General features: G+C 45.5%; 1 protein-coding gene across 5 annotated transcripts in view; it reads right to left on the bottom strand.

Annotated features, from left to right (window-relative positions):
- Positions 1–2640: 2640 nt before the first annotated feature.
- The window catches only part of Vps33b (VPS33B, late endosome and lysosome associated), a 23062-nt gene continuing 11935 nt past the window's right edge, over positions 2641–13767 (bottom strand). For 4 of the 5 annotated variants that reach the window (XM_063272731.1, NM_022286.2, XM_063272729.1 and 1 more), the window contains 17 exons: positions 11818–11912; positions 10707–10811; positions 10007–10103; positions 9726–9803; positions 9468–9541; positions 8965–9051; positions 8731–8821; positions 8330–8404; positions 8051–8115; positions 7882–7936; positions 6992–7038; positions 5992–6124; positions 5405–5478; positions 3770–3871; positions 3541–3616; positions 3327–3443; positions 2641–3015 (listed from right to left, as the gene is read on the bottom strand). In XM_063272731.1, coding sequence (XP_063128801.1) covers positions 2936–3015; positions 3327–3443; positions 3541–3616; positions 3770–3871; positions 5405–5478; positions 5992–6124; positions 6992–7038; positions 7882–7936; positions 8051–8115; positions 8330–8404; positions 8731–8821; positions 8965–9051; positions 9468–9541; positions 9726–9803; positions 10007–10103; positions 10707–10811; positions 11818–11912 — 1451 coding nt within the window. In that variant the 3' untranslated portion in view covers positions 2641–2935. Of the gene's footprint in view, positions 3016–3326; positions 3444–3540; positions 3617–3769; positions 3872–5404; positions 5479–5991; positions 6125–6991; positions 7039–7881; positions 7937–8050; positions 8116–8329; positions 8405–8730; positions 8822–8964; positions 9052–9467; positions 9542–9725; positions 9804–10006; positions 10104–10706; positions 10812–11817; positions 11913–13767 lie in introns of those variants that run through there. The other variant, XR_010057140.1, reaches the window with a different exon arrangement.

The following is a 13767-nucleotide window of genomic DNA, read 5'->3' as shown; positions in this document are numbered from 1 at the left end:
GAGCAAATGGTGATAAGCTGGGCTTTGTTTTTCTTGCAAATTATAGGATTTAGGTAAATTAGGAAAATTTCACAATTCGAACATGACTTCAAAGTACTTGTGTGTCCTTTTCTTCCCACTGATCCATAGTTGCTCCCTGCTGCATCTGAATCACATTTTTCAATGATTTACTATTACCTAATATGCTGGTATGCGAGTATCTCCTCAGTCACACATTTTGCTACTCATACTAAAATTTGTAATAAAGCTGAGATGAATTTTTTACTACCTTCTCAAAAAAGGATTTGTAGAAGTGTAATTATTGAACACGCCTTTCCAAAGAGGTATTTATTAACCTATCTTCTGCACCAAGCTTTCATTAGCGTATCCTTGCTACCCACAGCAACGGTGACTAGCAATGTGCTTTTGAACCACGACGTTCCATCTATAGCTCTGAAACAACCCCAAATCTGGTTTATACTGAATTACAACCGAAATTGTTTTTCTATAGTGGTCAATTGTGCCATCTATAAGAATCTCATTATTTGCTTTTCTTTTTACGATAAATACATTTATTAAATTTATTTCTCTGTATATGGAGGACGGAGGGAGGGGAACTTACATGATTCAGTTTTCTCCTTCTACTGCATTGGTCTAGGAAGTAGAATCCAAGGCAATGGTTCTCAAAATGGGGTCTTGACCCCTTTTTCTGGCGGGGGGGTCAAGCCCTATCACAGAGTGGAATAGCAGACACCTCACATATCAGATACTTGATTTATAAGAGTAATAAAATTACAACTATGAAGTAGCAATGAAAATTTTATGATTGGGGCTCACTATGACATGAGAAACTGTATAGGATGACAACATCAGGAAGGTTGAGAACCACTGTGCTAGGAGCTTGAATTAGGTTGTCAAGGCACCATTAATTACTGAGCCAACTCCCTAGGCTGTCATTTACTTTTTTGTTTAAAAGTAAAGAAGGCAGGACTGGGCATGGTGGCCAACACCTTAGATCTCAGCACTCTTGTGAGAGAGGCCAGTCTGGCAAACAGATTTTCAGCCAGCCAGGTTTAAATAGGCCCTGTGTCAGAGAAAAAACTTTATTCCACCTCTAGAACTATATTGTTGGTTTTATGTGTTCCTTGGATTTTTATTTTTTTCTTTTTCTTTTTTTTTCTTTTTCTTTTTTTTTTCGGAGCTGGGGACCGAACCCAGGGCCTTACGGTTGCTAGGCAAGCGCTCTACCACTGAGCTAAATCCCCAACTCCTATTTTTATTTTTTAAGATAGGGTTTCTCTATGTAGCCTTGCTCCCTCTGTAGACCAGGTTGGCCTTGAACACACAGAGATCCGCCTACTTCCGCCTCCTGAATGTTGAGATTAAAAGCACACGCCTCCACCACCCAGCTCAAACTGTGTTTTATTGTAGTCCATGCTTGGTTGTTTGTTCATTTGTTTGTTTATTTGTTGAGTGCTTGGGTTAAAGGGGAGTGCTCCCAAACGCTCACTTGCCCTGCCTTGTTTTCCTTTTCTGAGACAAGGTCTTATCCTGTGCACCAGGATGGTAGGAAACTCGGTATTAGCCCAATCTGGTCTTGAATTTCTGAGTCCTCTTCCTGCCTCAGCCTCCCAAGTGCTGGGAATATAGAAAGTCATCCAGTCTGACATCAGAAAGATGTTTTTCTTACTTTTGGGAAACAAAACATTTTACTTACTAGGCACAGTAATAAAAACCTGAAATTACAACACGTGAAAGGCAGGAGGATCACCATAAGTTTAAGTCCAGCCTGGTTTTCATTAGTCTCATCTAGCCAGTGACCATGTGTCAGAACAGGAACAAATAACACTGTCAAAGTCTTTAAGTTAGAACAGTAACAAGTTTGTCTTCTGGAAAGTGTAATGAAGCACAGAGCTTTAGAAATGGACCACTGCTGCCTTCCTCTTCTTTTTTTTTTCTTTTTTTTTTTTTTTCCTTTTTTCTTTTTTTTGGAGCTGGGGACCGAACCCAGGGCCTTGCGCTTGCTAGGCAAGCACTCTACCACTGAGCTAAATCCCCAACCCCTTCCTCTTCCTTTTTACATGAGGAAACTCTTACTAGGAAAAACAGAGGAGGCCCAGGATAGCTGAACTGTTTTAATCTTTTCCCTGTCTAGTTGACGAAAGAATGAGATTCAGACTATGGTTATTTTATTTGGCCATGGCGGATACAGGCGGTAACCCCTAATCTATTTTTCTGATAGCCTGGCTACCTCCCAGTGGTGTAGCCCAGACACTTGCTATCTCTCCCGGCCTTGTGCCCATGGCCCATCTCCTCTCACAGTGGCTTCCTCCTCCCTCTGTCTCCTTTCTCTCTTCTTTGTTGCAGTTCCCAAGAAGGTAACTCAAAACCTACCTATCTCTAATTCTTCCAGTAATTGGATGTACCATTTTTATTTAACCAATAGTTTTATACTAAGGAACAAGGTTTGTACAACAAAAGCGGATAGATGTGAGAACTCACTCCTTCTGGTACAAAATTTAACATTACAATATGTAGCAACAGACCAAACCTCAATAGCCCGGAGTAATCAATGAAACTCCAGGTCATGAAGCACATGAAGCCCCCCAGGATAGTCTCATTGTGTAAAAGAAGGATTGTGTGTCTAGGACTACAAAGATGTTGCATTTGAGAAGAGAGGCTTTATTTACAATATTTAAACGGGATTTAGCAAGGAATACCTCTCCCCTCATACCTTAGCAGCATGAACTATATACACTTTATAAGCAAGAGGAGTATCCTGGGGGACAGGATATGAATTCTCTCCCGAAAATTAGTTCTGAAGTTCCCAGTTCTGAAGAGTATAGCTGGGAGGTAGGATGTGTGTGTTGGGGGAGTCTTAGAAGGTAGATGTGAAACACCAGCTTCTCACTGGGGTCCACAATCAGGAATTACTTCCGCACTGGCCAGGAAAGCATCAGGATTTCACCTCACTCATGGCTTCCATGAGGCGAGCACTGTTTGTAACAGCAGTTGTCAGAAAAATAAATCTGTACCCTAAGAGTCAAGAGAAGTAGCAAAAGTGATTAAACAGACCTCAAGGTCCTAACAGGCCAAGCCCACCAGTTCTGTAGTGCCCCAGTACTCCAGGATCAAAATGCAGGTTTACAGGCTTAATCTAGACCTGCCTGTCCCCAACACGTGAGGACAAAAATAGAACAGTAAAATAACAGTTGCAGTCTCTAGGTATGACTATGTGTCAAGCCTGGCGGAACTGTGCCTCCTGCTATAGCAGTTCCCAGCAAGGCTGTACTGGGCAGGACATGTCCCCAGAACATGCTACCTTGTTCTCTCCTCTCTGTTCTTACCTTTCTCTCTACCCAGGAAGCGCAGGGCTGATATCTCTGAGAACGTGCAGCCCCCCAAGAACACCACCAAGATGAGGCGGAGTGACTCACTGGAAGCCTTGTCTTCCTTAGCCATGTCTGTGAGGGTCAGAGTAGATGCCCATCTTTAGTCACACAGGGTAATGGGTCCTGCCCAGCCCTCCCTGACGCCACACCCCCTAACAATACCACACACCTGTGAATGCAAAGTCACTGCAGTTTAGCAGCCGGACCACTTCATCTAGGCCCTGCCAACTCCGCCGGTCCAGCACCTAGGAAGGTACAGACCCTGGCTTCAGGTCTTCTGATAGGAAGTTTAGGGAGTTCCTAGCTAGTTACTTGGAAAGTGAAAGTTGAGGTGGGCCAAGGACCAAGAAGACGTAAAGAACACAATAGGAATTGGAGCAAAAGTGACTCATTTTCACCTGCTCAATGATTCGGCAGCTCAGAGGCACGTAGGCGCCACTGAAGACGTAAGCCATGTCCCGGGGCACTTTCAGGTCATACTCCCCATCTACACGTGGGATCTAGAGAGCAAAGGTACTGCATTAGGCAGGTGACGCTCAGCACTCTGACCTTTCAGAGGTCTGATTAAGGCAGCACACCATGGGCAGCAGCTCACACTTCAGAGAAAACCAGCAGAGGCACTGACAAAAGGGTGTATACCAGACAACCACTGCAGTAAATACCTGCCCCTCTCTCTAGGCTTCCTCTGCTCCCTGTAAAGGCTCTGAAAAGGCCCCTTCCCAGGGAGCAGGGAACCCATACTCCTCAAGGCTCTTTCACATCGACAATACTGCTACATGTCTATTAAACAGCGGCTCTTTATGCTCTGTCTCTGTTAAATTAAGCTCATGCTGTAAAGTTACCACAAAAATGCAATGGCATGGGGCTGGAGAGATAGTTCCACAGTTAAGAGCACTGACTGCTCCCCCAGAGGTCCAGAGTTCAATTCTGAGCAACCACATGGTGGCTCACAACCATCTGTAATGGGATCTGATGCCCTCTTCTGGTGTGCATGAAGAGAGGGACAGTATACTCACATACATAAATAAATATTTAAACAACAACAACAAAACAATGACACAGGGATCTTGCAGATGGCCTGGGTTCAATTCCCAGCACCCACAGAGCAACACACAATTGCAGTTCCAGAAAATCTAAGACTTTCTTTCAGCCTCTAGGCCGACATGTGGAACACACATAAATGTAATTAACACACAAAATAAGAAAAATTTTAAATGGAAGAATAGAGAATGAGGAGATGGTTCAGTGGGTAAAAATCACTTGCTACCCGAGCACAAGGTCTGTGTTCCCTTCCCCAGAACCCACTCGAAAAGCTGGACCCACAGCAAAAGTACATCTGACCCCAGTGTCCTATGGGGAATTGGGAGGCAGACAATGGAGAACCCCTAGAAGCTAGTTGGCAAGCTAGACTGGCCTATACAGAGGAAACACAACTTAAGACTTCATCTCAAATAAGGCAGAAGGTGAGGACCTGAGATTTCCTCTGACCTCTGAATGTGTACTATACATTCACATATGAATGCATGCACACACTGTACATACACACTGCATACACATAGGCACACACTGTACACACACTGTACACAATACTGCACGCACACACACACACACCGTACATATGCACACACAGTACACACATGCACACACATGCATACTGTACATACACACATACACACATATACACACACACATACACACACACACATACACACACACACACACACACACACACACACACACACACACACACACACACTATACTCACCAAAAAGAAAGAAATGCAATGGCATACAGGTTAATATGAATTCAAAGTACATTATAAAGGAACAGTCAGGTGGTGGTGGCACACACCTTTAATCCCAGCACTTAGAAGGCAGAGGCAGGTGGATCTCTGAATTTGAGGTCAGCCTGGTCTACAGAGTGAGTTCCAGGACTTCCAGGGCTACACTGAGATCCTGTCTCATAAAACTAAAACCAAAACCAAAACCGAAACACAAAAATGTTTCCCATCCAGCCTTGTTTGTTCTACATACCAAATTCAGCTTTTTGCTGATGGCACGAAAATTGCTCCTCTTGGCCAGAGAACTGAAGGCATCAGTGATTTTTCCTGGGGAAGAAATCTGTGCTAGGTTCCATCTACGATCTACAGCTTCGCAATAGTATGTGGGATAGGAAAGAATGACATACCAACACTTCCCCCATCTTCCCTGCCACTGAAATCATTCCCGACAGTTCCCTGGGCATGACCAAGGCAATCAGCAGACCTCTCCTCATACACAGGTTTTCTCCAACAAGGTATCAACTGCCCACTCAATGTAGTCTACAAGGTGACCTTAATTTCTAGGGTAGGCATCAGCTTCAGAATAAAAACAGCCTGCTGTCTTGAGGGACTGTGAAAACAGCTACTCCATTTCTCTAAGCTGCATTTTCTTTAGAAGAAAATCAAGGGAAAGACGACCTGCCTCTGGAGGGTTAAGTGAGAACTCAGGTCAAAGGTCAGCACATGGGGAAGTTTGTGGTTTATGTGAAACCAGCCCTCCCAGTCCTCTCTGCCTCCAGGGCTCTCTCTCCCAGCTGTAAGGAGAGGAACAGCCCCCAGGGTGGAGAGAAGGAGGCTCACCTGCGGCCTTGTCAGTCACCAGCTTGCTCACTTTATTCTCTACTGCAGTGAGGGTGTCCCCCGAAGCCTGCTCTGTTAGAAGCCCGGCTCTCCGAAGGTTGGAGAAGGTTAGCAGGTGCTCGGGGCCGTAGCTCTGAAGGAATTTGAAGCCAATTATTTACTCAGTGTCCACCACTCAACCAGCACTTGTTAGTGACTCACAGGGGAGGGGAGGAATCCATATGTACTCTGCAGTGTCTACTCAGAGAGCTCACCTGAGTGGCAGTCTCAAAGAGGTATAAAAAGTAGAAACTGCTTAAGAACAGGATGGGTTTGGCTGGATGGCTCAACAAGCAAAGGTGCCTGCTGTTGACCTGATGACCTGAGTTTGGTCCCCAGGGACCCTTGTGGTGGAAGCAGAAAACCATCTCTTAAATGTTTTTCTCTGGGCTGGAGAGATGGCTCAGTGGTTAAGAGCACTGTCTGCTCTTCCAGAGGTCCTGAGTTCAATTCCCAGCAGCCACATGGTGGCTCACAACCATCTGTAATGAGATCCAATGCCCTCTTCAGGCAGGTGGATGCATATGCAGCAGAGCAACTTGTACATTAAATAAATTTAAAAAAATTAAAAAAGAATAAGAAAAACCTTTTAAAAAATGTTTTTCTCTGACCTCCACAGGCATGTGCACACACACACACACACACACACACACACACACACACACACACACACAATCAACAAGCATAGTTTGAAATGGTTCTTTAGATTTCGTGTATATGAATGTTTTGCCTGGATGTGTATGTACATGTGTATGCCTGGTGCCCATAGCGATCAAAAGGTGTGAATTTCCTGAAACTGGAGTTGGGAGTGGTTGTGAACCACCATGTGAGTGCTGTGAACAGAGACCAGGTCCTCTGTTCCCAGAGCAACAAGCAATCTTAACTGCTGAGCCAACTAACTCTTCAGCCTTGATAAATGAAATTTTTAAATGAAAAAAGAATTATATCTTTCCATCTTTACCTGCAGATACTGTGTTTTCAGGGACCGATAATCCTTGGGAATCAAACCTAAGAGTAAGGGAAACAAGGCATATGTAAGGAAAAAAAAGCAGCCATGGACCCCAGAAGAGAACAGCCAAACCAATCAAAATATATAACCAGGAGGAAAAGCTGTGCTACCCTTGAATAGGACGCAGCCGACGCCGGATGGACCGCTTAATCTAATTTGCTTACTTAAAGCAAATCACCAGTGCTGGACAGAATCTGAAAGCTGTGAAGGAGGACGTATTTCCTAGTATTCCAGCTAAGTGCAGTTATTAGAACTGATTTACAGCTTCTGAGAAACCAAAGGTTTCAAGTGTTTTTCTCCACAGAGATAGGAAACTGGGCTTCTAACTACAAGGAAGGGGAGCTAGAAGAAGCAGAATGTGTCTCCAGGTAGAGAGAAGCATGATTCACTTAACACTGAAAGGGTCGACAGTAAAACCATCTTGTCATGAAGAACTGGGGCTTTGTGGAGTGATTATGAGAGAAACTCCTTGGTCCCACATCCTTTTCCTCAGGAAGCCTCACTGAGGACAGGTCAAACTGAGGGGGGAGAGAATCGCCATTGCACCCTACATATGATGGGTACTGTGGAGTGGACTGAAGATGGTCCTGTTTACAGTCAAACAATATGTCCCCTACAACCTGCTAATGACCCATCCCAAACAAGAAAACTTCATTTTAAGGGAGAAAGAATTCAGTAAGTATCCCCCCCAAAAAACCCAAAAACCAAAACAGCAAACAAACAAACAAACCCAAAGAAAACAAAACAAAAACCCTGTTTGCTGGGTTTTGAAAAGTCCACTCTTTATTCCTGAGGTGCACATATTTCTCAACGGGCATTCTTGGCTTGATTTTTCGGCTCACCATTCTCAGTGATGGACAAAAGGCACATGAGGCGTAGGCTTTCTATGGGCGACACCTGCACAGGAAGGAAGGGTCAAGGACTATTTCAGGATGCGAGTCTTCTCCTCTTTCTGCTCAAGCAGCCCCCCACCCACCTCTGACCCTAAATCCCTAGCCTTCCAGTGCACACCTGCCGGTCTATGTGTTCTTCAATGTAGCTAGTGCTCTCTCGAATGTTGAAGCCCTCCAGCAGTGCTGTCAGAGATCAAAAAACAGCTATTACTGGAGATCGGCTTAGCTGAGAAGTGTCTGTCTCCCAATCTCTATCCTTGGGTGGAGCTAAGGGACCCCCAGCACTCCACATAGCCAGCAACGTCAGCTGGAGAGAGTAAGAAAGCATCTTTTCCAGGGGCTGGGAACCAGCGGGCTGGGAGCAAGAGGAAGAGTTTTGTGATGCTCTGGCAGTTACCATGCTCGGTCTTGATTAGCTCCTGGAAGTCCTGCTTGGTTTTCTTCTTCATGATTGATTCACAAGCTCCAATATCTGCAGAAAGGACAAAAATCTCATCTTCCTGGTTGCACAAGGAAAATCTTTGATTTCCAGAAGAAAAACCTCATAAAGGAAAATCCATAAGCACTCTTTTTTTTTTTTTTCTAGGAGCTGGGGACCGAACCCAGGGCCTTGAGCTTGCTAGGCAAGCGCTCTACCACTGAGCTAAATGCCCAACCCCCATAAGCACTCTTTTATTTTAAATCAAAAGAGACTATATCAAGAGAACAAGAATCTCCTCTTGGAAGAAAGTCATGGCCTTCAGCAGCACTCCCCTGGAGGGCACAGTCACCTCCCCTTATCCCCCAGCTAGCACTTACGGAGACTCAGAAGGCGGTGCTCCTGTTTCAGTCCCTTGAGCTCTTGGGACACGAAGTTCTTCATCTGCTTTATGTCCATACCTCTCCGGCGCTGTGGAAATGTACCCACAGGTCAGCACCCCTGAGAAACCTCCACTCTCCCTCAGCTGCTACCCATCCATGAGCAGGCACCAGAGGCCTATCATAGGACTAGAAAGGGAACACTGAAAAAGCCAACAGAGGTACAGGCCTTACGTCATATTGAGCCTGCAAGTTCCGGGCTTTCTGGCTCAAGAAGCCAAAGACATTGGAGAAGTGCTCATTGCGGATCTCACTGAACACCTGTGAGAGAACAAGACAGAAACCACCGACTATGACAGATCTGTATCAGGCCCCTGCCTGCCTCATGGCTACAACAACAGCACAGGAAGTGATACACGAGCCAAAATATGACCAGAGCAGAGCTGGTTTCAGAAGTGGGTGTCAGGGCCATTTATAAGGTTCTGGATCTGCTCTTTACACATTTATTTTTGGATTTTAAGATAGTTTTATTTAGCTGAGCCTGGTCTCAAGCTCTTGATTCATCTGCTTCCGTCTTCCAAAAGATAAAACTGCAAGTAGGAGCCACCACTCCTAGCATGGGTCTGATCCTAATTGAGAGAGAAAACCTCCCAGGGATTTGGTCTCCTGCGCAGGGCTGGACCCCAGCCTTGTGTAGCACTGGTCCTGAGTAAATCCGGACACACCCACATCCTCACCTTGTCCTCAGCGTTGAGCAGCACCTTCAGGCTCTTGTCAGAGGATGTGACTTCTGGGCCAAAGTCGACACTTCCTTTGAAGGCAGAGGGGACAGCTATTGGCAGCTCCACAGAGGCCTTCTCCTACTCATTCCTCAACTCTGTTAAAGGTCCCTCGGTGTCACCAGTCTCCCCACAGTACTGCTCTACTACAGGAGCCACCAGAGGATGCATCATCTCCACTTTGCCAAGATGCAGAGAGAGGATCATGGTACTTACCACACTTGATTCGGAAGGTGTCATCTACCAAGCCCTCATAAACCACTTGGGAGCAAAGTGCTGTCACAAAGTCCACATCTGAAACCAAGATCCCAAACACAAAGGTTCCCTAGACGCAGCTTTCTAGTCAGTTATTTCTATCAGCTCAGGAATGCCCCACATACGCCCGTGTTCACACTAAAATTCCCAGATCTAACTGTAGGACTCCAATTTTGCCAGCACATTTTCCACATTTTTGCCTTCTAGAACCCAAAGATAAGACAGTGGTGGGGAATGTTTACCTCTGTCCAAGAGAAAGATGTGTCCAATCTCTGGTCTCCGACCTTTCGTTTCACTGTCCTCTTCCTCCTCCAGTTTCCTCCACAGGTCATATGACATCTACCAGAACCCGAGACAATCTGTTTTGTGTCCAGGTCCCCTTGAAGGCCCAACTTACAGAGGCTAACCCCTTTCTATGGCATACCCTGTCTTATCCCCAAGTAGGGAGTTAACTGTCAGGAATACCTTAAGCCTATTTTCCCATTTGCTTCTATCCTCCCATACAGTGAGGAAAATGTTCCTCTGCCCCAAAGATAAAAGATTTAGGAATATGACCTAGGAGCTCTTGCTTATCTGTTAACCACACAGATTTTCCTCTCTAGAGAAACATCCTGGGACAAAAAAGCAAAGGAAAGGCTATTCCTTATGTCAGAGATGCCTAGCGCTAATCTTTGTTGGGTAAAGAAAAAGGAAAACAGGGGGCTGGAGAGATGGCTCAGCGGTTAAGAGCACTGACTGTTCTTCCAGAGGTCCTGAGTTCAAATCCCAGCAACCACATGGTGGCTCACAACCATCTGTAATGAGATCTGATGCCCTCTTCTGGTGTGTCTGACGACAGCTACAGTGTACTTATATATAATAAATAAATTAAATCTTTAAAAAAAAAAAAAAAAGAAAAAGGAAAACAGGCTTTAAGCACAAGAGCTCTGCTCATACTGTTACCTTCGTGCATCTGCCAATGCCATAGCAGTTAGGGAAGGGCCCATAGAGAGTACTGAGAAGGTGCAAGGCCTGAGCCACCGTGTTGATCCAACGCTGATCCCCTTCCTGCAGCAATCACATGGGGCACAAAGACCCGTGTCGACCCATCAGATGCAGTGGAGAATGCAGCCCTAGGTGCCCTAGAGTATATGACAGTATCTGGGGACTGCTGGAGAAGTTAATTTTACAGACCCTATCATGGCAGGAGTGGGAAGTCCTAGGAGAGTAGTAAAGTTGCCCTCTGGGCATGTCTGTGAGGCTGTTTCCAGAGAGAACTAACCGCAGGGTGAGAACTGCCTGCAGGTAAACGAACACTCTGGGACCAAGTAAGTCCTCAGGCAGAATAAGGGAAACAGGGAAAAGGCCTGCCAGGTATATTCTCCTCCCTCTCCCTCCCCTTCCCCTCCCTGACTATCATGAGCTGTTCTGCTGTGCCCCATCAGAAATAATGGATTGGAACCCCCAAATCATTAGTTAAAATAAATCTTTCTTCCCTTAAGAAGGCATGGTGGTGGGGTTGGGGATTTAGCTCAGTGGTAGAGCGCTTACCTAGCAAGCGCAAGGCCCTGGGTTCGGTCCCCAGCTCCGGAAAAAAAAAAAAGAAGGCATGGTGGCATACACCTTTAATCACAGCACTTGAGAGGCAGAGGCAGGTAGATCTCTGAGTTTGAGATCAGCCTGGTCTACAGAGTTCTAGGACAGCTAGGGCTACACAGAGAAACACTGTCTTAAAAAAAAAAAAACAAGAAGAAAACCCAACGGGGTTGGGGATTTAGCTCAGCGGTAGAGCGCTTGCCTAGCAAGCGCAAGGCCCTAGGTTCAGTCCCCAGCTCCGAAAAAAAGAAAAAAAAAAAAAAAAGAAAACCCAACAAGAGGCTTGCTCTCGGGTTTGACTGCAGCAACAGCTAACTGAGAGCCCTGACAGTAGTTCTATACAAAACACCCATAGCCTTGATCTGTGAAATCACTCACTCATAATAAATTATATGAGCTGGAAAAAAGTGTCAATATTTCTAGTCCACTGGAACCAATATTTATCACCTGATACTAAGATTCAAGGGCCCTGCATTACCAGGAAGTAATCCCTGAAAAATTCTGGCAGTTCCATGCTCAGCAGATCCACATCAAGAGGCAGCAGAGAAAAGGCCCATTCATCACAGCTCACATCTGTGGGGATAGAGAACATCAACCTTCAGGTAGAAGGTATTGGTTCCATGCTCAGTGAAGGTCTGCCACAGCCAACCAACACATATTTACAGAGACTAACCACAACTATGGGCAAAGGACTGACTACCCGGCTTGTCTAGGTTATAGAGTGAGTCCAAAGGTAGCCTAGGGAACGCAATGAGACTTAGACTCAATACGAGAAAGTAAAAGAGTCCGAGCACAGCCATGCACACCCTTAATTCAGCACCTGGGAGGTGGAGGCAGCCAGAAGTCTGTGAGTTCAAGGTCAGTCAGTGATACATTGAGAGACACTTGTCTTCAAAAAAAGTAAATAAAAATAAAATTTTAAAAAAGAGCCATAAATGCTTGCCTAGCATGTGCACTGCCCTTCATACAATAGCCAGGGTTTTACATAAATAAATAAAGCCAAGCCTGATGCCATAGACCAATAAAACAGCTATGCAGGAGAATGGGGCAAGATTACAATCTCAAGGTCTGTAAAGCAGGGAAGCACAGCAGACAGCTTAGCCTGAGACTGTATTTGATTTTGTTTATATCCAGCTCCCAACCCTTGTAATGATGCACTTGGCAGCCCAGCTCCTTGGCTTGCATGCACTTGCATACACACTCCTCTCCAACAGTGTGTGTACAACCTCAAGATCCACCCCCTACAACACACACACACACACACACACACACACACACACACACACACACACACACACACCTGTACCAGACTACACCTATTCCCATACCTGAAAAATACTATAGGTTTCTCCATCCCTAGTAACAATCAAATTTAGGCAGTTTTCATTCATGTATATTCCCAATTTATCAGGTACAAGAATAGACACTACTCTGGCCTGCACTGCATCCTCGGTTGACCTCTTAGGGAGACTGTCCTCTTTATCATCTTATGCCTATGCATAATTGGGCATGGATATGATCAAAATTAGACAAACTGTGGGAAGATATGGGCAATAGAAAAAATGAATAGATGGCCTAATCTATCAATCTAAATGGAGAATAACCCAAACTCTGGCTGTCAGTAACTAGCCCTTCCTTCCTTTAGACCTCATAAGAGACCACAATCCAGGCATGGTGGTACACACCTTTAATCCCACTATTCCAAAGGCAGAGGCAGGAGGACCTCTTTGAGGTCATGATATGCACAGTGAGTTCTAGGACAGCAAGGACTGTATAGAGACCCTGTCTCAAAACAGAAAGAGTGCCAGTCTGGGGACTTTGAGTACTGTCACTCATGTAGCTGACTGACAATCTTGACCCTTTATCATCTGTACTATCAGTTAACTCTGAATGAAGTTATCTTGTTTCTTTTGCAAATTTATGTCAGCCCTTATTTCAAATCCTTTGCTAAGAGGCAAAGGAAATCTGGGACTTACTGCCCAGATCCTGGCCACCAGTCACACCTGAGCTGCAGAAGGAAATGCCTCCCTAAAGAAGTGACAATGAGGGGTTGGGGATTTAGCCCAGTGGTAGAGCGCTTGCCTAGCAAGCGCAAAAAAAAAAAAAGGAAGTAACAGTGAAGTTAGAGCCTGAGTGAGATGTCGGTGGGGTGGGGAAAACGCTCAGTGCAGAGCCTGGGAGACTAGAAGGCAACAAGCTAGGGAAAGAAGCAGCACACTGTGAGGCTGAAGGGAGAGGAAGAAGGCTCGGTTGAGATACATGGCAGGCCATGCTGAGGAGGCTGGGGCCACCTGTCCGTGGGAATCTGAGAGGCAGCAGCTGCCCATTCCTTATGCTAGCCACAGCCTCCCATGCTGTTCTCAACCGGGTCCTATTCCCAATCTCATTCCCAGGGAACTCTCACTAGACCAACAGGAGTGAGACCCAG

Source organism: Rattus norvegicus, chromosome 1 (assembly GCF_036323735.1).
Source record: "Rattus norvegicus strain BN/NHsdMcwi chromosome 1, GRCr8, whole genome shotgun sequence".
Lineage (NCBI taxonomy): Eukaryota > Metazoa > Chordata > Mammalia > Rodentia > Muridae > Rattus > Rattus norvegicus.
The sequence above is the reverse complement of the archived record's forward strand: the minus strand, read 5'-3'. Positions and strand labels throughout refer to the sequence as shown.